This window comes from Colius striatus, chromosome 20 (genome assembly GCF_028858725.1).
Source record: "Colius striatus isolate bColStr4 chromosome 20, bColStr4.1.hap1, whole genome shotgun sequence".
In the NCBI taxonomy this organism is placed as follows: Eukaryota; Metazoa; Chordata; class Aves; order Coliiformes; family Coliidae; genus Colius; species Colius striatus.
The window spans coordinates 1,505,116-1,525,694 of record NC_084778.1 but is presented as its reverse complement, the minus strand read 5'-3'; the positions used below and the strand labels follow the sequence as shown (position 1 = coordinate 1,525,694).

Below are 20,579 nucleotides of genomic sequence, written 5' to 3'. Positions count from 1 at the left end.
GCGGGGGGCGGCGCGCGCTGCGGAGCCGGGGCTGCCGGGGCTGCGGGCGCCATGTCGGGCCGCTCGGTGCGCGCCGAGACCCGCAGCCGCGCCAAGGATGACATCAAAAAAGTGATGGCGGCCATCGAGCGCGTCCGCAGATGGTGAGAGGCGGGGCCGCGCGGGGGGGAGGGTGGGGCCTGCCCGGCCCACAGCCAATCACCGGAGCACACGGCTGCCGGCGGAGGCGCTCCGGTAACGAGCGGCCAATCATCGCGCCGCGCGGGGCGGTGGGCGGGCGATAGCGAGGCGGCGGCCAATCACCTCGCGCCTTGCGCTCGGGGGTGCGGGGGGAACCGGAAGCGCGGGCGATCGACGGGCGGGCGGACCAATCGGAGCGTCGGGCGAGGGGGCGAGGGGCGGGGCGGGGCCGCGGCGCGGATTGGCGTGGGGCTGGGCCAATCGCGGCGCTGCGCGCGGGGGGCGGGGCTTGTCGGCGCGGTAACCGCGGCCCCGGCTCCGCCCGCGCAGGGAGAAGAAATGGGTGACGGTGGGGGACACGTCGCTGCGGATATTCAAGTGGGTGCCGGTGGCCGACAGCAAGGAGGTGGGTACCGGGACCCCGCGGCGCCGGGACCCCGCGGCCTGGGCCGCTCTGTGGCGGGAGCCCCGGGCCCAGGCGGGAGCTGCTGCGGCCCCTGCGGGGGGCGAGGCCCGCGGGCAGCGGCTGAGGGACGCGGGTGTGCGGCGGGAGGAAGGGGACGCGGCAGCTCCCTCACAGGAGCCTGCAGGGAGCCGGGGTCGGGCTCTGCTGCAACTGACAGGCAACAGGACGAGAGGAAACGGCCTCGAGTTCCATCAAGGGAGGTTTAGATCAGATATGAGGGAAACCTGCGTCCCTGAGAGAGGTGTCAGCCCTGTGCCAGGCTGTGCCCAGGGAGTGCCCAGCCCTGGAGCTGAGGCAGAGCTGTTTCCCTGAGAGGGGTGTCAGCACTGTGCCAGGCTGCCCAGGGAGCTGGGGGAGTGCCCAGCCCTGGAGGGATCCCAAAGCCGAGGTGCTGAGGGTCAGTGCTGGGCTGGGCAGGGTGAGGGGAGGGCTGGGACTCTCATCATCCAGCCACAATGACACTCTGAGACAGGTGTCAGCTCCTCATTTTACTCTTGATTCTGGACCCTTCTCAGCTGTTTTTTTGGGTCTCAGGTAGAAAAGTGCCCAAAAAGGGAAGAAAAGACCTGCAGGAAGATATTCATGTGGTCTGCTGGCAGAGAATAAGGGGAGGAGCTCCTCTAACCTTGTGTTTCTGCATTTCTTTCTCTCCTCAAGAAAGAGAAATCCAAATCCAGTGGCAGCACTGCTCGAGAACCCAATGGCTTCCCAGCTGACACCTCTGCCAACTCCTCTCTCCTCCTGGAGTTCCAAGGTGAGTCTGGCTGAGCCCTCTTCAAGCTGGAGAAAGACCTGAATGCCTTCGGGAAGCTGGGATGTTGCTGGCTTAGATAGGCTACGTGCATTGGGAAGAGCAGGTCTTCAGTGTGACCCCTCTTCCCTGGGCCAGTTGTGTATTTGATGCCAGCCCTGTCCTGGCAGGGAGTCCTGTGGCCAGCAGCCTTTGTGTGGATGGGTGACAGCCAATCCCTTGTACTCTGTGACTGCCTCTGGCTCTGTTCTTCCTTCTCCCTCCAACCCCGGCTCTCAGGGCTGCTTGTGCCCCCGGGTCAAGGTGCTCTTCTTCACTAGGTGCTGTTTCTGCAGATGAGAACAGCAACCAGAGCTCCCTGTCAGATGTCTACCAGCTCAAGGTGGACAGCAGCCCCAACTCCAGCCCCAGTCCCCAGCAGAGCGAGTCCATGAGCCCTGCCCACACGTCTGACTTCCGCACGGACGACTCGCAGCCACCCACCCTGGGGCAGGAGACCCTGGAAGGTGGGTGCTGGGCTGGGGAGGGAGGGGGTGGGTGCCTGGGCCTGGGGTGGGTAACCAATGGACTGCTGGAAGTGGGTGGGGTGGCAGAGACTTGTGTGTTCTGCTGTAGCTCTCCAGGGAGCTGGGCCCTGCCGTGCTTCATCAGCCCTTCTGTCCTCCCCAGAGCCCTCCCTGCCTTCCTCGGAAGTGGCAGATGAGCCTCCCACTCTCACAAAGGAAGAGCCAGTCCCCCTTGAGACTCAGGTAAGGGAAGGGGGATTGGAACCACATCTTAATGCCCAGCTTGGCCCTTTCACCCTCAGTGCTGCCCCTCGTAGCAGAATCACCTTGACAGCTGGACTTGCTCTGCAGTCCCCAAGTGCTCAGCAGTCCCCAGGTGCCCTCCAGGAGCTCCCCAGCAGGCCCCTGCCTCAGTGCAGGCGTTAAGGTGTGAAGAAGGGCTGTGGAGGTGGAGTAAAGCAACGCTTCTAGTGCTGCTTCCCATTCTCGAGGCTTCCTCCCAGACAAGCCCAGCGTGTCCCTGCAGCACGACACAGCCTGCTCTGGGCCTGACACAGCCTGCTCTGGGCCTGCGTGGCTCTGAGCCGCTGGCCCTGCCCCTGACCTCGGCCTCTTGCAGGTAACTGAAGAGGAGGAGGACTCCAGTGCTCCGCCTCTGAAGAGATTTTGTGCCGATCAGAACTCTGTGTGCCACACGGCCTCGGAGAGCTAGCCTGGCCTGCCGCGGGCACCGCGCCTTCGCCAGCCCCTCGCAGAGCCGCCCGCCCTCCCGGGGGCTGGGCTGCTTCCCCCCGGCCTCCCCCTCCCCCGGGGCCGGCTGCTCCAGCCACTCGCCATCCATCCAGCCAGCCCAGCCCTGCCCAGCCCTGCCCGGCCCCGCTCCCTCCGGGGCAGGAGCCTCCCCCGCGCTCCCCGGGTCTGCCGGGGCTGCCACCATACCTGCGACTTTGCCTCTATTTATTGGCTCCCTCTGTCCCCGCTGCCCCGTCCCGCGGCGGGGGGCTGCCCAGGGGCTTCCCCTGCTCTCGGTGGGCGCTGGCAGAGGGCTCGCCCGGGGGGCCGTGTGGGGAGGGGGCCGCGCGGGGGGTGTTTGCGGGGACCTGCTGGGACGCCGTGCAATACGTGTAAGCCATGGGAGTGTTGGGAGAGCCGCCAGCGCTCCCCCCGCGGGGCGCAGGGCCGGGGCCGCCCCGCGCTCTGCAAAGCCCCCGCCCCGGGGCAGAACCTCCCCCCCCATCCCGGCGGGGTCGGCAGCCCGACCGCCCCCCATCCCCCCCATCCCGGAGCCGGCAGAGCAGGGGGACCCCCGGCCCGGCCCAGCTACCCCCTCCCCAGCACCCCCCACCCGACGCAGAGCCCTCCTTGCCCCCCGCGCTGCTGCCCCAGCCCCGCTCCTGCCACTGCATGTCCCGTGTGTGATCGAGCCTGGCGCAGCCGGAGGCGCGGCCGCGCCTGGAATGGAAACTTATTTTAGCACTGAATAGAATATTTTTAAAATTAAACTATTTGAAGTAACAGCGGCCGGTGTCTGCGGGACGGGGCGGGACGGGGGCGGGCGGTGGGACGGTCCTAACGGGCAGCAGCGCTGGGATTCGCCGCTGCCACTCCCAGTGCCCACCTGCACCCCCGGCAAGGATGAGCTGAGCTCTGAGGGACCCAGGGGATGGGGGTTCTCTGTCTGGGGGGCTCTGAGGGAGCCAGAGGATGGTGGTCTCTGCCTGAGGAGCTCCGAGGGACCCAGGGGATGATGGTTCTCTGTCTGGGGGGCTCTGAGGGAGCCAGGGGATGGTGGGAGCTGCTCCCTTTGAGCTGCTAGCTGCAGCCTGTCCCTGAGAGCTGGGGAGGGTTGGTCCATAGCTGAGAGCCCGCTGCTGAGCCCCCTCAGCTGGCTGTGGGATGCTTGGCCACGGGCTCTCTCTGGCTTGCACAGCAGTATTTGCATTTTCCCTTTTGTTAACTCCACTGGGTGAGTCTGAGGCACAGGCACCGTGTTTCCCACCCTGCTGTGTGTAACCATGAGGTGCTTCCAATGGTGTCTCACTGCAGGATCAGGATGGGCAGACAGGGGCTGCTGCTGGGTAATCTGAAAATGAACCATCCCAGTGTGCTGGGAGATACTGGGAAAAGAGCTTTAGGAGAGAGATTCAGCGAGGAGAGCCTCCTGCAACCAGAAAAGGCAACACCAGGAGCTCTTCATGGCAGTGTGTGGCTCAGCCCTCACCATGCAGGGTGCAGAACCTTGCCTTGGTTTGGTTTTTGAGGTGAAGACTTCATTTCAGAACCACTTCAGCTCCCAAAGCAGTGCTGGTTGCTGAGCAACAGATATTCCCACACAGCAAGCCCTGAAAGGCAAGGGACTAGAAGTGGCCAAGGGTGATGTTCCTGCAGAGCAGGGCTGTGGCTGTAGGTCAAGCTCTGAGCCACACAGAGCTGCAGCTCCCTGTGCAGTGTCAGAACCACTCCAACCACCCCACACAGTCTCGGTACCCACATGCCACACACACACTGGGGTGGGGTAGGTCCGTAGTGGAATGTCTGTATCACCAGCAGCCTGAGCTTCACTCTCATCACCTCGATGAGGCCACACAGGAACGTGTCCAGGTGGGTTTTGAAGACGTCCAGAGAAGGAGCCTCCACAGCCCGTGTCAGCTGGCAGCTGATCCTGTGCCGTGTCCAACCTGACGCCACCAGGACGGCTCTTCAGACCCTTGCTGCTGCACAGACCTGTTGAGAACACACACAGTGACATCTTTCCCCTGTCTCACATCCCAGCTGTCGGCAGAGCTTTGCCAATGTTTGCTGTGCACTTCCCAGTATCTCTCACTCCCCTGTTGGGTTTTTAAGAGCTAAATAAATGGCAACTGACGTGTGCCCAGGCTGAAAGCAGACAGAGAAAACAGCACCAGCTTTGTGCTCCTCTGCAGTAAATGGGTTGGGGTTGAGGTTAAGGTTAGGATTTAGGGTTTGGGCTGAGGTTAGGGTTGGAGTTAGGGTTGGGGTTCGGGTTTAGGGTTGGGGTTGAGATTAGGGTTAGGGTTGAGGTTAGGGTTGGGGTTTAGGGTTGGGGTTAGAGTTGGGGTTCGGGTTTAGGGTTGAGGTTAGGTTTAGGGTTGGGGTTAGGGTTTAGGGTTGAGGTTAGGGTTGGGGTTAAGGTTTGAGGTTAGATTTAGGGTTAGGGTTGGGGTTATCCTGGGGGGCAGCAGCCAGGAGGATGTGAGGATGGGTGTGGGGGACACCCCCAGCCCCCTCTCCCCATCCCGGAGGCCGCGGGTACGCTCACACGAAGGGATGTGACACCGAGGTTCGGTTCACCGCGGCCACGGAGCCGCCGAGGCCCAGGCGGGCGCCGCCACGTCCCGGGGCAGCGGAGGGGCGGAGGAGGGGCGGGCGGCGGCCGGCGGGGGCGCTGCGGCCGTGTCCGTGGAGACGCCGCGGCCATGGCGGAGCCGCGCTGGGCCGCTCGCGCGGGCGCCGCCGTGTACCGCAGCCGGGACCCCGTGTGCAACCTGCGCCTGCGGTGAGAGCCCGGCCCGGCCCCGCGGCCCCGCGGCCCCGGCCCCGCGCTCACCGCTCTCCCTCCCCCCGCAGGGTCCGCGTCCGGCGGGTCTCGGCGCCGCGGCCGCCGCTCCCCGCGCTGCCGGGCCTGTCCCGCCGCGCCGCCGCCGGTACGTGCGCGCCCGGGGCCGGGCCGGGAGGCGCCTCCGCTGGGGCTCACCCGCTGCTCTCCCGCAGATGCCCGCCGGCCCCCGCCCGAGGAGGAGGAGGAGGAGGAGGAGGTGGAGGTGGGGTGGCAGGAGAAGCTGTTCAGCCAGGTGGGGAGCGGCGGGGCAGCGCGGGGGGCGCCGGTGGAGCCGCCGCTGCGGGCCTGGGCCCAGCCGCCGTGCTCCGGCCGCTCCGGGGCCGTTCGCGGGGCTTCGCGGGGATCGGCTGCGCCTCCGCCGTGCCTTTGGAAGCAGCAGTGTGCGCGGCAGGGCGGCGCTGGCGGCCGTGCTGACCGCCGGCGCTCTCAGTTTGAGGTGGGTCTGTACGGGAAGGACTCGGCCTGCCAGGCCCCGCTGGACCGGCAGTACCGGGAGGACATCCTGAAGCTGGAGAAGGCCGGAGGGAGGAGGAACTGTCGCATCTTCACCTACACGGATCGTGACCGGTTCACCGACCTGGAGGAGGTACTGAGCTCGCAGCTCTGCCCGTCCCAGCCAGCAGGCATGCTGCAGGGGCAACAGGGTCGGGTTTGGGCCGTGCAGAAGCAATCCTGACCCCTGCCTGAGGGGCAAGGCGCTGCTGCTGCTGCAAAGCTGCTTCACCTGCTGCCACCGACCTGAATGAGGGGCAGGGGCAGCTTGGGGGGAGCTGGCCCTGAGCATTGCTGTAACCTGCTGGGTGCAGTTCAGCTGTACTTTGCCACAAGAACAGCAAAGGAGATCCACAGTCTTGCAGCAGTTTGTCCTTGCATGGGGGTGTGTACACCCACATGTTCTGGCCTCCAAGAGTGAAGCTGTGTTTGGGAAAGATGTCCTGTTATAGCTGAGCTAGTTCCTGTCTGTTTCTCTCTTCCAGTACTGCCAGAAGGTAACTGACTCAGAGCATGAGGTGCCGTCGTATCTGGCAGAGAGGATGGCCAGCGTGAGGAGGAGAAGACAAGAACATAAGCCAGTGTGAGTGCAGAGTGGGGCTTGGAGCTTTCTGGTGCAGGTTTCCTGGTGGAAAGCTGGTGCCTTGAGCTGTGTCACACCTGGAAACCAGCAGTCTGACTTCTTGGGGTGCTGGGTGCTGCCCGTGCTGGGCTGAGCTGAGCTGAGGCTTGTGCTGTTCTGTTGACAGAGATGGAAGTTCTCTGAAGTCAAAAATCATCACCTGGGAGCCCTCAGAAGAATTCATAAAGAACAATCATGTGATTAACACTCCTGTCCAGACCATGTACATCATGGGGGACTTGGGACCTTATGGGAAGTAAGTAAACTCCTGAAGTGATCTTCATTCCCCAGCAGGAAACCCAGCTGCCCTGGCTCAGATCTCCCATTTCTTCCATTAGCTCAGGGGAGGGAATTCCAAGAGCTCAGTAACTTGGGCTGCAGTTTCCTTCTGCCTCTTTTCTCAGTTGGGAGGTAACTGAGTGTATCCCTCCAAAAGGCTTCTGAAACAAACGTGGGGAAGTGTGGGTGTGTTTGTTCCCTTCTGTACCCCCATGGGCCTGTTCCAGTGCAAGAGATTTGCCTGTCTTTAGACTCTGTTTCTTGATGTCTTCCATTAGGCTTGGCCACAGGGAGTATGAACATGTTCTTTGCACAATCAAGGTGGATGGCAATGGAGTGATCACAGTGAAGCCTGACTTTAGTGGCACCAAAGGACCCTACTGGTGAGTGGGGTCACAGTGGGGACAGACAGGGCTGTCACCTTTTGTGGGACCCACACAGGGGGCTGAAGTGGCTGTTTCCTGGTCACCCTTCAGGCAGCAGCTCAGCACTTCAAGTGAGGGATACTTCTCAGGTTTATTCCAGAGATTTCTAAGGCAAGACTGTAGTGTGCTTGGTGTCAGTGTGTGTGTGGTGTGTGGGGCCTCTGGGTCAGTCCCTAGGGATCCAGGCTGTGCATGTGCTGGACACACACAAGCCTCCCTTTTTGAGTAACTGCTGCTGACAGGGAGTGAGGAGAGGGCTGGTGCTGCCCCTGGGGTGCTGCCATGTCAGGATGGCACAGCTGGTGATGCTGCTGCCTGTGCCCCTTCTCTGCAGGGTCAAGCTGGATGGAGAGAAGCAGGAGGTGTGGAAATACACCATTGAGAATGCATCTGTGCAGGTGCAGCCAGAGGAGGAGGAACGTGAGCAGTCTGTGTTCAGAGATGTAAGCAGCAGCCTCACAGAATCCCCAGTGATGGGGGTGGGAAGGGCCCTGCACAGTCCATGCCTGTGTGTTTGTAACATGTCATTTAAGATCTGCTGGTTCTTGGGAGCTTCTCTTGGCCTTTGGGGAGGTGTCTTCAGCTGGAGCTCCCTGCAGTGAGGCATCTTTGTTCTGTACATTCCTGTGCTCTCTACACCTGCTGTAACAATTTAAAGCCCTAAACCTGTCAACACTTTGGGTTTCAGTTATATCCATTCCAACTTTTGCCAAAGGTAAAAGCTGACACCCTCTCTAACCTCCTTGGTCTGTGTTTCCAGCTCTATGGGCGGCACAAGGAATTCCTCAGTGGCCTTGTGGGCTCGGAGTTTGAAATGGTGAGTACCAGCAGCACTTGTCAGGGACCTGCTGCCTTTGGACACTGTTGACCATGGCTGCCCTTGGTACCTCACTCTGCAAAGACTCTTTTACTCTGGGGGAGGGTGTTGGCAGCTTTCACCTTGTGGCTTCTAAGAGAGAACTGGGTCAAAAGGTACAGGCTGCAATGAATCCAGGGCCTGCAGAGGCCCGTCCTGCATCTGCTGGAGCAGCAGCAGAGTGTGCTGAAGGCTCCAGTCTCTTTGTCTGAAGGACTGTAAGATTTTCAGAAGGAGGGTTTTAATCTTGAATGTCAGACACATCTGTGTGCCACTTTGTTCAAGTAAACAGCCCCTCTCACCCCCAGACTCCTGCAGTTTCCCTTCTCACTGACTCACCCAGACCCTAATCTTCTTTTCTGCTCAAGTCTTGTGTGCCAAAGAGTGAAAGTTGTACTTCAGAGAGTGTCTCAGCTCATCCTATGCTCTCCTGACTCCCTCCACCTTGGGCAAATGCAGGAGCAGGGCTGTGATATCTGCAGGTGACTTCTTGTGTCCATCTCCAAGCCTGTGAAAGGTGTACAGAATAGTGGATCCTGCAGTCTTGGACTCTGGTGTTTCTGGAGCCTTTCTCCAGGGGACTGTTCACTTCTGGAAAGGGCTGTGAGGAGTCCTGGCTGCTGTGTGGCCAGCAGGGTCAGTCACTGGTGTGCAAATGCCTGTGAATTACCTGTGTGAGACCCTGTGAGCCTCCAGCAGGGGCCACTGAGCTCTTGTTTATCTGTTTGTCTTGCAGCCTGCTCCTGGCACACTGAGGCTGTTTGTGAACGGGGAGATAGGTGAGTCCTCAGCAACAGGAGCTAGAGGGGCAAATGTGGGTCTGCTGGGATGGCTGAGCTTGGGAGGGCTGCAGGGACTGTTGGACCCCAGGCTGATCCACAGTAGGTCATTCTCTCCCCAGAACCCTTCCCTTCCTCCTTTTCTTTCCCTCGTTTGGCATTTAACATGAGCTTCCAAATCCTGCAGCTGCTCTAGTGAGACCCACAGATCTGAAAAATGAGAGCAGGTTGGGGAGTTCCCAGCATGTGCCCACCCTGCTCTGGCCAGTGGTGTGGGGACTGGGCTGCTCTAGGGAAGGACACTTCTCTGAGAGTCAGACTCTTCCTTCAGACCTTTGGCTTTTCCCAGCTTCCAGCTGCTTGGCCCTGCCATTACTGCTGCTGACTCTCCCACAAGTCTACAGAGAGGGCTGGAGGAGTTTGTGTGGAAGCCAGCAGCTGAAGTTCATTCTCTCTTCTCAGTTTCAGCTCAAGGCTATGAGTATGACAACCTCTATGTTCATTTCTTCCTGGAGCTGCCTAACGGTGAGTATTCGTGTTTGCAGCCACATCACAGCAGCTGGAGGAGTGAAGCTGTGGCTGCTCCAGCAGATCAGCTCTGCTGGAAGTCTGTAAAAGTGCAGGTCAGGGCTGGGGTCAGTCTGCTGGAAATGCAGAGCTCAGTTGTTGGATCTGAAGTTGTGCCTGGGAGAAAGCAGCAGCTTCCCCTCTTGCTCTCTCCCACATTGGGCTGGGAGGTGGAGGCCCACTGGCCTCTCAGGCAGTGATGGTGGTGTCCAGCAGCCTGCCCTGGGCAGCAAGTCATTCCTTACACTGCAGACAATAACCTTCCTGTCTTCTCCATCTCAGCAATGACCTTATGTGATGTCAGTGCTCACCATGGTGTTCCCATCTAACATACCAAGTGTGTGTGGTCAGTAAGGTTCCCAGCACTAACACAAACATCCTGCTGCATGTTTAATTCCCCTGAAGCTCTGTGTCTGGTTCCCCTCTCTGGTTATGGCCTGGGACTCACATTCTCCTTTGTAAGTCCTCCCTCTCACCCAAAGCATTCACCATAGTGTTTCCATTCTCCTCCCAGAGTGGTCCAGCCCTGTGTCCCAGCAGCTGTCAGGAGTGACACAGATCTGTGCCACCAAGACCGTGGGCAGGGTAAGGACACTTCCAGAGCTGCAGAGCAGTTGGAACAGGCATTGTGGCAGGTGGAACATGGGTAACAAGCTGCAGATGTGCTCAGCAAAGGGCCTGACTTGAGAGCACCTCACAAGGGCAGAGCATGGCTGGGATTCCTCTCATCCTGCTTTCACTTGCCAGGGAGCCACTGTGTCTCTGCATTGATTTCTTAACAAGAACAACTCCTCCCATGGCAGGGGGGGGTGGAGTTGGTTCCAGGGCAGTTTCCAGCTCCTCTCTTACAAAAGGGGAGTTTTATCAACTTCTTAATGTGTTTTATGTGAGCTACTTTGCATATTGCACAAGGAATTCTCATAGAGCATTGGAGTAACACCACTGAGGTGTTTTGCTCCTGGACTGTGGCAGTGCAGCAGTTACACAACTGCCTCAGTTGGCACTTGAGGTGTTGCTCTTGCCCCTTCCTCATTGCTCTGAGCAGCCTGTTCCACCAGTGTGTCACCTGACAGCAAATGCAGCTCCACCATGCACTCAGGGCTTTGTTGGTGGGATGTGGTTGATGTTGTTTGGACATGATGCTGCTTTTCTGCCATGAGTTCATGTCTCCCTGTGCCCTCTGCCACGCTGGTGATGGATTCTCTTGTCTGGGAACCTGATCTCTGTCCTGTTCCTTTTCTAGGAGGACGTGGCCTACTTCTGCTACCCCTTCACCTTGGACATGATCCTCACCCAAGGGGATGAATCAGAAGGTGTGTTTCCTTGTTACTCTGAGTCTTTGGGTGGCAGTGTAGGCACCCTGCTGTCTGACATGTGGGACCCTCACCAAGATGAGAGGACAGATTTAAGCCAAGGGAAATGCTGCTCATTCAGCAAAGCTTCACCCTGTCACCACCCAGCCTGTGGGCTCACACTCTCTTTGCCCTGCCAGCAAGGCATTAGCATTTGTGTGGGTTCTTTGGTGTTGCCCTCCTTCCAGGCTGTAGTCAGCTTCATCCAGCTGCAATATTACTTGGATCTTTGCTTGTCAAAGCGTTGTTCTGTGTACACACAGAGCCCAGGGACCCTGCAGCAGAGCAAACAGGCAGCTCTTGTGTGCACAACTAAACCCTCTGCTGACTCTTACATTTGCAGACACACTCAGTGACCTGTGTAATCTCTGTGTAGTTTATGTCACTTTGAAAGTCCCAGCTCTGTTTTAAGCTGGGCTGCTCTGCTGCCTCCTCCTGCTGCTTCACTCTGCTCCTGCTGCTTCCTGCAGTTGCTGAGCACAGCTTTGTGACAGGCCTTGCCACTCGAATCCAACGTGTGCATTTGGGTTTGAGTGTTCAACCAGCACTCCTGAATTTTCAGCCTAGAATAGACACCAGGAGTTTGTTTCACCATAGGACAGAGAAAATGGATGGAGAGCTGTAGGAGGATTCAAGTCAGTAACCCCCCAGCAATGGTGGGGAAGGTCAGAGATAAAAAGGTTCCCCTGTTTGGCATCAGATCACTCACAAAAGATTGTCTTGTCAGCTCAGAGGTAACTGAGGAATGAGCTTGGACTTGCTCTGAAAAGAACTTCCCCCAAATGTTTAACATCTTGCCAACAATTCTGTTTTCAGCCTCAAGTCTGAGGGTTCAGCTTTCAGAGGGGAAAGCAATGACCTGTTCCTCTAGCTCAGTCATAGGAGACATCCAGAAAGGACTTCCTACTGCTGGAGCTGGGCATTTAGAATTGTTCTCTGCAATAGTGTCCCTCCTGAAGCTGTGCTCTGCTCCCCTTCCTTGCAGACAGTCTCCCTCAGTGGCCTGTTCTCTACTTGGAGGTGCTGTCCCTGGATTTCTGGCAGAGGTACCGTGTTGAGGGATACGGTTCCTTGGTGCTGCCAGCATCTCCAGGTAAAGCTTGTGGTTAGTTGTCTGGGAGACTGAGTGCTTCTCTTGGGAATGGGTGCTGCTGGTCCTGGGGAGGCTTTGCCTTTGCACATGGGATAGTTGTGTCTGTGGGGCAGCAAAGGAGGATTTGATGCATCCTGCACCATTCTGCCTTGTTGAGACACATCATGTGAAGAGGAGGCTGAGAGGAGACACGAGCACTCTCTACAGCTACCTGAAAGGGGATTGTAGTGGGGTGGGGGTTGGTCTCTCTTTTCCATTTCCAGCCTACTGTGGTTGGGGTGAGCTGGTGCCCATGTGCTATGCTGTCCTCTGTGACTGAGTAGGCTGTTGGCTGTAGCTGCTAAGCTGTCCTCTTGTCCTGGGCCAGGTCCTTACAGGTTCACCATCCCTACCTGGCGCCCCGTGGAGCTGGGGACAGTGGCTGAGCTGAGGAGGTTCTTCATTGGTGGCTCTCCTGAGCTGGAGGACATCACCTACACCAGGATACCATCGACCTTCAAGGTGGGCTCAGCTGCAGGGAGATGGTGCCCTCAGCTGCTCAGTAGCAGCTTTGTGTGTGAGTTCCTGTGTGACTGAGCCCTGATGGAGTATGTGAAACCTTCCTCCAGCACTGCACTGTCAGCTTGCTGTGGCTGATCCTGCCTGTGGCTGCTCTGTCCTTGCAGGGTGAGCACCTGAGTCGCTTGGGCTTCCGTACACAGAGCACTGGGAGCATCACCATCCAGCTCCACTGCCTGCAGCAGGCCAGGTGAGTGCAGCACAGGGAGCTCCAGTTCCTGTGCTGTGCTTTTGGCAGCCCTGACCTGCTGTGCTTCTGTGCAGAGCCTTTCTGGAGAGCAGCACCCTGAGGCAGCGCATGCAGAGTGTCCTGGACCGGCTTGGAGGCTTCAGCCAGCAGAGCTCTGTCTACAACGTTTTGGGTAGGGCTTTCAGTGTCATTCCCCTGGCTTTGGCTCACTTTTGTCCCTCCTTTTTACAGACTGGGCAGGATATTTCAGGAGAAGCCATTACTGTGGGGATAATTGCCCCCACCATGAGATCTCTGAGTCCATAGCAGAGGTTAAAGTGTTCTGAGATGGAAACTTCAGGAAGCATCAGCTCCCAGGAGGTGGAGGGATGACAGGATGGAGCAGGCTGCCCAGGGAGGGTGTGGAGGCTCCTCTGGAGGTTTCTAAACCCACCTGGACATGTTCCTGTGCCCCCTGATTGAGGGGAACCTGCTTGAGCAGGGGGTTGGGCTGGATGGACTCTAGAGGTCCCGTGACCAGTCTGTGAAGGCAAAGCCTAGACTGGGGTGCCCAGTCCTGCCTGGCACTGAGCACAGCTCATGGTGCTGCTGCACAGGCTCTGACTCTATTCCATTCCACACAGAGCAAAGACAGCACTAGAGATGAGTAAAGAGAGCAGCAAGGGCCAGGTGCTTTGTTGCTGGAGCTTAGTAATAGAGAGTCCTGCTCCAGGAGAGATGGTGTTCACTGCACAGACTCATCCCTGAGGCTGTTCACTGCACACACTCCTCCCTGCCCATCCCTGAGGCTGTTTTTCACTGCACACACTCCTCCCTGCCCATCCCTGAGGCTGCTCACTGCACACACTCCTCCCTGCCCATCCCTGAGGCTGGCTGCTGCATTGCCTTGCTCTCCCTTCTGTGTTGCAGAGGCTTTCCAGAGGGCACGGCGCCGGATGCAGGAGGCCAGGGACAGCCTTCCCCAGGACCTCATCAGCACCTCTGCCTCCACCCTGCCCCAGGCACAGGACCCCTGACCCACCACCCCCACAGCCAGGGACCATTCTCCTGCCTCTCTCCAGCACAAGGCCGTGGTGTTCAGCAGGAGTCACGGTGCTGGTGCCTGGAAGCATCTGAAGCCCTTTGTTGCTTTCCCTGGGTGAGGGAAGGTCTGTGACACATCCACACATCCAGAAGCAGCATTTCCACAGAGCCCCATTTTCACAAGGCATTTTGTTACCAGGCCCTAACAAAACAGCCCATTGTTCCCATTGCTGCTGAGCAGACTGTAAAGCACTGACCTGGGGCTTGTGAACCCTGAAACACCTTGTCAAGAGTTGGAGAGTAAATGATTACAACAACTTCAGGTCACCTCATAAACTTATTTTTCCTCTTAGAGCCGAGGGGGGTGTTGAAGCCAAGGCATGGGTGCTGCTTGGGATTGAGTGGAGTGAGTGGGCATCTTCTCCACAAGTGCTGATGGAGGTTGTCAGCATCTGTAGCTGTAGGTCAGCCAATAGTAAAATGAATCTGCCCCTCCCAGTTCTTTAAGGTTGATTCTCTCCTAGAGAGAGCTCTGTGTCCCATGTCACACGTGAACCCACAGCAAAGGGACGATGTTTGACAAACAGAACTGGAGCAAAGGGGCATCCTGGACATTCTGTGTTTCCTTGGATGTGCCCATGGCATTTCTGGCTCTGCTCATCCAGAGCACAGGTGAGAACACACATTCCCCTCAGCTCAGAGCAGGGCTTTGGCTGAGGCTGGATGGGCTGCAGACAACCAGAGCAGATTATAACATTTGCACAGCAGCTGAACTTTGAACTGTTCAAGCTGTTCATTTGAGCTGTGCTTCACTGTTCCATCTCTGATTGCTCTACACTTTGTTGCTCCCTGAGGAAGCTGTGGGTACATAGTTTTTTAGCCAGTTTCTTCTCCTTGTCTTGGCCTGTCTTTCCCCCTGCTTTTGTTCCTGTCTCAAGTGCTCAGGACCAGGTGACCTACACACTGACAGTGCTGAGCTCTTTGTGTTCTCTGCTCCCAACACAAGGGATGGGAAGAAAAATCTCAGGCTGAGATCCTGCAGCTCTGAATGTGTCTGTGAGTTTAGATTCACAGGCAGAATGTGAGATGGGAATCTGGCTTCCTCCTTTTGCTCTGCAGGATCCTCTGCAGGGGATGTGAGATGGTTTGAATGTCCCCCCTTCCCTGTGCTCTGCTCCCTTCCTCACTCCCTTCTGGCCTTGACTGGGAAAACCAAACCCCTGGGTTTGTTCCTCCTTGACCTGTGTTGTAATTCCTGCATCTGTTTGGCAGCTTGAGTGTGTCTGACCATTTCCATTACAGCAGTATTTTTGCTCCCCTTCCCCCTGCTGCCCCTCCTCTGATGGAAGAAGCTGCCAGCTCGTGTTAGAGAGCTCTGGTGAGCAGAGCACAGCAGCCCTGGCCTGGAGCTGGATGATGTGTCTTGTGCACAAGTCAGGTCTCCACTCAGGCTTTTGATGTGATGGCTGTGAAGGCACGTTGCCCCCAGTTCTGAGGTGTGTGTGCTCTGAGGCTCTGGGATGATGCAGCCCCGTTTCACAGAGACTTGACCCCGCACTGTGCCTGGGGTGAAAAGCCTTCAGTGAGTCTGCAGTGCTCACTGCCTGGCCTCTCTGGCTCATTGGCCCTGTGCTGGGCCCTGTGAGGCTGCAGCTCCAGGGCTGTGTCAGTGCTGGGCCCTTCACCCACTGCCACAGGGACACTGAGGGGCTGCAGCGTGGCCAGAGCTGGGGAAGGGGCTGGAGCAGGTTTCCTTGTACAGAGGAACTGGTGGTGGCAGCTTGTGCAGGAGCTGAGCAAAGCCTGTGTCAGGCTGCTGCTGGAGGCGTGAGGAGGAGGGAGCTGTGATTCCTGCCAGGTGGTTATTGTTTCTCTGGGGAGTCCCTGTCCCACACTGCCAGTGCCTGTGACATCTTGTTCTCTGCTGCTACTCTCCTTTTGAGATCTGTGATGCTCTCTTAGGGCTCTGGGGATGCCACTGTCATCTGGACCCACTGGTGGCTGAGGTGGTGTGTCCTGTCCTCACTGCTCCTCGCCTCCCCAGCATCTCCCTGCTGGCACAGGGGAGAGGGGTGTGGAGTGTCCCAGCTCCATTAGCTCATCCCTGCCTTGCCTCTCACTCCTCTCTCCCATCTCTGAAGGCTTGGCCTGTGTTCCTGGCATGGAGTGAACCTCCCTGGCTTCCTCAGCACTGCTGTGCTCAGCAGCTCTGGGCTTTGCCCTCCACCAACAGCTTTCCAGCCTGTTCCTCGACATTACTCCTGGCAGCTGCTCCAGGATCTCTGTCTTGTGCCTCCAAAGGGAAGAGTGTTCCCTTCCAAAGGGAATAGTGTTCCTGAGGTGGCAGCAGTGGCTGCAAATTCAGAGCATCACACCATAATTTTGGTTGTTAAAGCCCCTGAAGCTGCTGCAGTCCCAGCCCTGCCCTCACCCTGCCCAGCCCAGCACTGACCCCTCAGCACCTCAGCCCCACGGCTTTGGGATCCCTCCAGGGCTGGGCACTGCCCCAGCTCCCTGGGCAGCCTGGCACAGGGGCTCACACCCCTCTCAGGGAAACAGTTCTACCTCAGCTCCAGCCTCAGCCTCCCCTGGGGCAGCTGCAGCCCATTTCCTCTTGTCCTGTCACTCAGGAGCAGAGCCTGACCCCCAGCTCCCTGCAGCCTCCTGTCAGGGAGTGTCAGAGAGTGCTGCTGCCTCCCCTCAGCCTCCTCTTCTCCCCCATTCCCTCAGCTCCTCCCCAGAACCCTTGTGCTCCAGACCATGAATGGCCTCAGGTGTTTTCTGAGCTGCAGCCAAGCCCTAAGTCATGCAGCTCCCTCTCCTGTGTCATGTGCAGCCTGGCAGGGCTCAGGATGTCAGTCATGTCTGCAGTCAGCCTCACTCAAGGCCAAGGGTTTGCTTTTCTCTGCACTTGTGGTGAGGATGAATTCTGCACCTCCTTGTTTTGCATGTCTGAGCTCTTCCCTCCATCACAGTCCAGCCTTGATGGAGGCAAGTCCTCACAAACAGCAGGCTGGATCTGAGATGAGCTGCAGCCCTCACAGCCATCCTGCAGCCCCCCCTCAAAATACCTGTGTCATTCCTCCTGGGTGAGTGCAGTGTGTGGGACGCTGGGGCTTCTGTGCTGCGTTTGCCTGACTCACCTGACTGCTCCTGAACACATCAAGTGCTGCAGACACAAGTGCTGTTCCACTCAAGTGTGGCTCTGCCTTCTCTGCAGTCCCTGTTGCTTGCAGCATGAATAAAGAGCTGCCTGAGCCTCCTCCACTCCCTGTGTCTGCAGGGCTCTCAGGGAGTGGGGCTCCCTGCAGCCCTGTCTCAGTTCTTGGGGTCAGAGGTGTCTCTGCTCTTGCCACACAACAAACCTCCTGCAGCTCTCTCAGTCCTGTGCAAGGTGAGGGGTGGCACCCAGCATGGAGGGAAGGATGGATGGGCACAGGGGCTGCCTGAAGGTACAGGCTGTTGGTATGGAAATGGGAAAAGCTGTTGTGTAGCAGGCAGGGAAGTTACAGAGTGGGAACAGGGGCTCCTGTGGGGCTCTGTGGAGAGCAGGGAAATGTCTGTTTGGGAGGCTCCTGTGAAGGGTACTTCAGACAGAGGCAGGCTCAGTGTCTGGCACGGGGGAAGGTGCTGAGCAGATCTTGCTGAGCAGGGATCCCTGCTCTGGCAGCTGGAGGGCTGGAGATCTGCCTGGAACGCTGAGCAGTGGCAGCTGGAAGGTGTCTCACGAGGAGAGGCTGCGGGACCTGGGGCTGCTCAGCCTGGAGGAGAGGAGGCTGAGGGGGGACTCAGCAATACCTAAAGGCTGGGTACTGAGAGGATGGGGCCAGTCTGTTTTCTATTGTGTCCAGTGCCAGGACAAGGAGTAATGGACATAAACTGGCACACGGGCAGTGCTCCTGGCCCAGGAGGAGAAACTCCTTTGGTACTGAGGTGCCGGGGGTACAAGGTGCTGCTGTCCCGGGCTGTCCCGGGGGTACAAGGTGCTGCTGTCCCGGGCTGTACCGAGCTGTCCCGGGCTGTCCCGGGCTGTCCCGGGGGTACAAGGTGCTGCTGTCCCGGGCTGTACCGAGCTGTCCCGGGGGTACAAGGTGCTGCTGTACCCGCGCTCCGGGGGGCTCCGGGGGGTGCACGGTCCCCGCTGCGGCCGCCAGGGGGCGCCGCGCCCCAGCGCTGCACACGGCCCGCCAGGCCGACCCCAGCCCCGCTGGCAACCCCTTCCCTTCCCTTCCCTTCCCTTCCCTTCCCTTCCCTTCCCTTCCCTTCCCTTCCCTTCCCTTCCCTTCCCTTCCCTTCCCTTCCCTTCCCTTCCCTTCCCTTCCCTTCCCTTCCCTTCCCTTCCCTTCCTCCTTCCCTTCCCTTCCCTTTCTCCTTCCCTTCCCTTCCCTTCCCTTCCCTTCCCTTCCCTTCCCTTCCCTTCCCTTCCCTTCCCTTCCCTTTCTCCTTCCCTTCCCTTCCCTTCCCTTCCCTTCCCTTCCCTTCCCTTCCCTTTCTCCTTCCCTTCCCTTCCCTTTCTCCTTCCCTTCCCTTCCCTTCCCTTCCCTTCCCTTCCCTTCCCTTCCCTTCCCTTCCCTTCCCTTCCCTTCCCTTCCCTTCCCTTTCTCCTTCCCTTCCCTTCCCTTTCTCCTTCCCTTCCCTTCCCTTCCCTTCCCTTCCCTTCCCTTCCCTTCCCTTCCCTTTCTCCTTCCCTTCCCTTCCCTTCCCTTCCCTTCCCTTCCCTTCCCTTCCCTTCCCTTCCCTTCCCTTCCCTTCCCGCTGAGCCCGTTGCTGACACGCCTCAGCTGTGCTCTGCAGACCGTGGAGCACAGCAGCGATGGGATGGGATGGGATGGGATGGGATGGGATGGGATGGGATGGGATGGGATGGGTGGTCAGGCAGCACCGTGCAGGCAGAGCTGTGCAAGCAGGGCTGTGCGGGTATGGGCTGGGCCGGGCGGGGGCCCGTTCCTGGTCTGTCCTTGGGAAAGGGGGGGCACAGGGCTGCCCCCAACACTGCCAGCTCACCCCAAAGCAGGAACCGGCCTGCTGGAGCCCTGACAGGGGTTGGCATGAGCCCCTCCTGCCGATGCCCCGACACCGCGGTGTCAGCTGGAGCCGCAGCGGGGGCTTCCTTGCTGTGTGCCCCCCGGGACAGCGCCCCGGCTGAGCCCCGGCACCGCCGTGTCAGCCCGCCCGCGATATCCCTCCTCTCCCGTCGCCCCGGTGTGAGGCCCCGCGTCCCCGTCCCCCGTCCCCGCGACCCCCGGCCGTGCCCGCGCCCCCCCGCCCCGCGGCCCCCCCGGCCCCTGCCCGCCCGGCGCATGCGCGGCGGCCGCCCCTCCCCGCGGCGCCCGGAGCCAGCGGCGGCCGTGCAGGATGAAGGACCGGACCGGGGAGCTGCGTGCCGTGAGTGGGGGCCCGGCCGCGGCGGGAGGTGGGGAAGGGGGGCGCGCGTGTGTGTGCGGTGTGTGTGCGGGTCCGGCCAGCGCCTGTGGCCCTGCTCCGGCGCCGCCTCGCCGCCCCCCCCAGCCCCGAGCGCCGCCGTGCCCCGAGCGCGGGAGGTCGGGCGGCGGGAGGGGGGCTCAGGCCGGACCCTCCCGGGGGTGCTGCGGCGGGACCGGGGTCCCCCGGGCCGGCGTCTCATCCCCTGCAGCCCCGGTCGCGCCGCCTACGCGGCCGCTCCGGTTCCCCTCGGCCGGCGCCGGGCGGGCGCTGCCCCGGGCTCCCATCGCCCCGGGCCCGGCTGCCCGCGGGCCCAGCCGGCTCAGAGCCCCCCTTCCCCGAATAAAGCCAGCCAGCAGGCCGGTATGGATTGTCGGCCGGCGCGGGAAGGGCAGCGCCCGGCGGGATGCTGCGGGCGGGGATGCCCGCGGGCGCCAGGGCCGGGCCGGGCCACACCGTGCCCGTGTCGGTTCCTCCCGCCCCGTTCTGCTCCCGTTTTGCTTTTTCATCCTCCCGGCCCTGCTGATGTCATCCGGCCTGGGCAGAGCCCGGGGCCGTGAGCCCGGTGCCCGCGGGCACAGCCCGGCTCCCTCCGCGCCGCCCGGGCCCCGCCGCCGCCGGCCACGGGGGTCCCGCCGAGGCCTCGGGGGTGTCGGGCGCCCGGTGATACCTGCACTGTGTCCCCTCGGGACCCCCCGCGGGTGATGGGGCTTTGGGCGGTGGAGCCCCGGCGGCAGCTGCGAGCCCCTCGCTGCCCGTGTGCTGCCGGACCCCATGTGCTGCCTGACCGACCCCCCCGTGCTGCCGGACCCTCCCCGTGTGCTGCCGGACCCTCCCCGTGTGCTGCCTGCCCGACCCCCCGTGTGCTGCCCGACCCCCCGTGTGCTGCCCGACCCCCCATGTGCTGCCGGCCCCCGTGTGCTGCCGGCCCCCCCCCCGTGTGCTACTGGACCCCTATGTGCTGCCCGACCCCCCCCCCCCCCCCCGTGTGCTGCTGGACCCCCCCCCGTGTGCTGCCCGACCCCCCGTGTGCTGGGGGCTGCAGAAGCGGCTGTGGGGGCACTGGGCCACCCCTTGCACCCCCAAGGGCTGGGCTCAGGGGTGTGGGGGACAGTGGGGATGTCCCGGGGGGGTGGCTGAGTGTCTGAAACCCCCCGAGCGATGCTCCAGCATCCAGCGTCCCGCCCTGTGCCGTCACCCCAGTGTGTGCTTTGCTGCTTTTCACTGGGGTGGGTGGGTTGCTTGGTTTATTGCTTCATGCTCGGGTCTGCTGAGCTGCCTGGGATGTGCTGGGGGTGCATGAGGGGGGCGACAGCGGGGTGTGTCTGTGCTCCATCCCGGGTAGCTGGGGTGACGGTGGGTGCCCAGGCAGAGCCCCCACTGCGATTGCTTCGTGTGGGAATCTGGCTCAGGATGGAGCTGGGGTGACGCAAGCGAGG

At 60.3% G+C, this 20,579-nt stretch overlaps 3 protein-coding genes across 10 annotated transcripts in view; all 3 read left to right on the top strand.

Moving 5' to 3' along the window:
• Nucleotides 1-10: 10 nt before the first annotated feature.
• On the top strand, nt 11-4,774 carry BCL7B (BAF chromatin remodeling complex subunit BCL7B). Of its 7 annotated transcripts, none has more exons than XM_062012204.1 (6): nt 11-143; nt 511-586; nt 1,304-1,400; nt 1,718-1,903; nt 2,067-2,146; nt 4,484-4,774. In XM_062012204.1, exons 1-6 carry the CDS (start codon nt 52-54, stop codon nt 4,583-4,585), a joined length of 633 nt encoding a protein of 210 aa, XP_061868188.1. In that variant the 5' UTR covers nt 11-51; the 3' UTR covers nt 4,586-4,774. The 7 variants fall into 7 exon arrangements, with proteins under 7 accessions (XP_061868188.1, XP_061868187.1, XP_061868191.1 ...); XM_062012203.1 differs by having other exon boundaries at nt 4,451-4,774; XM_062012207.1 differs by lacking the exon at nt 4,484-4,774 and adding an exon at nt 2,523-3,420 and having other exon boundaries at nt 1,733-1,903.
• A 553-nt stretch (nt 4,775-5,327) lies between these two features.
• Nucleotides 5,328-14,041, top strand: MKS1 (MKS transition zone complex subunit 1). Its single transcript, XM_062012200.1, is given in 18 exon segments — nt 5,328-5,420; nt 5,492-5,602; nt 5,604-5,715; nt 5,914-6,069; nt 6,461-6,558; nt 6,725-6,853; nt 7,155-7,259; nt 7,636-7,744; nt 8,062-8,118; nt 8,894-8,936; nt 9,399-9,461; nt 10,018-10,088; nt 10,747-10,816; nt 11,841-11,948; nt 12,316-12,449; nt 12,614-12,696; nt 12,771-12,868; nt 13,606-14,041. Coding segments are annotated over 18 exon segments (1,734 nt in total). The 5' UTR covers nt 5,328-5,340; the 3' UTR covers nt 13,713-14,041.
• Nucleotides 14,042-19,032: 4,991 nt separating this feature from the next.
• The window catches only part of STX1A (syntaxin 1A), a 37,067-nt gene continuing 35,520 nt past the window's right edge, over nt 19,033-20,579 (top strand). For both annotated transcript variants that reach the window (XM_062012110.1, XM_062012111.1), the window contains exon 1: nt 19,033-19,104. In XM_062012110.1, the coding sequence (XP_061868094.1) occupies nt 19,075-19,104 (30 nt within the window). In that variant the 5' untranslated portion in view covers nt 19,033-19,074. The remainder of the gene's footprint in view (nt 19,105-20,579) is intronic.

Bases quoted from the DNA above. Each gene is read 5' to 3' on its own strand.
- BCL7B (XM_062012201.1), top strand. From the start codon at position 52: ATGTCGGGCCGCTCGGTGCGCGCCGAGACCCGCAGCCGCGCCAAGGAT. The intron at 1,401-1,717 runs GTGAGTCTGGCT...CTTCTTCACTAG, and splicing joins TCTCCTCCTGGAGTTCCAAG to GTGCTGTTTCTGCAGATGAG. The intron at 1,904-2,066 runs GTGGGTGCTGGG...TGTCCTCCCCAG, and splicing joins GGGGCAGGAGACCCTGGAAG to AGCCCTCCCTGCCTTCCTCG.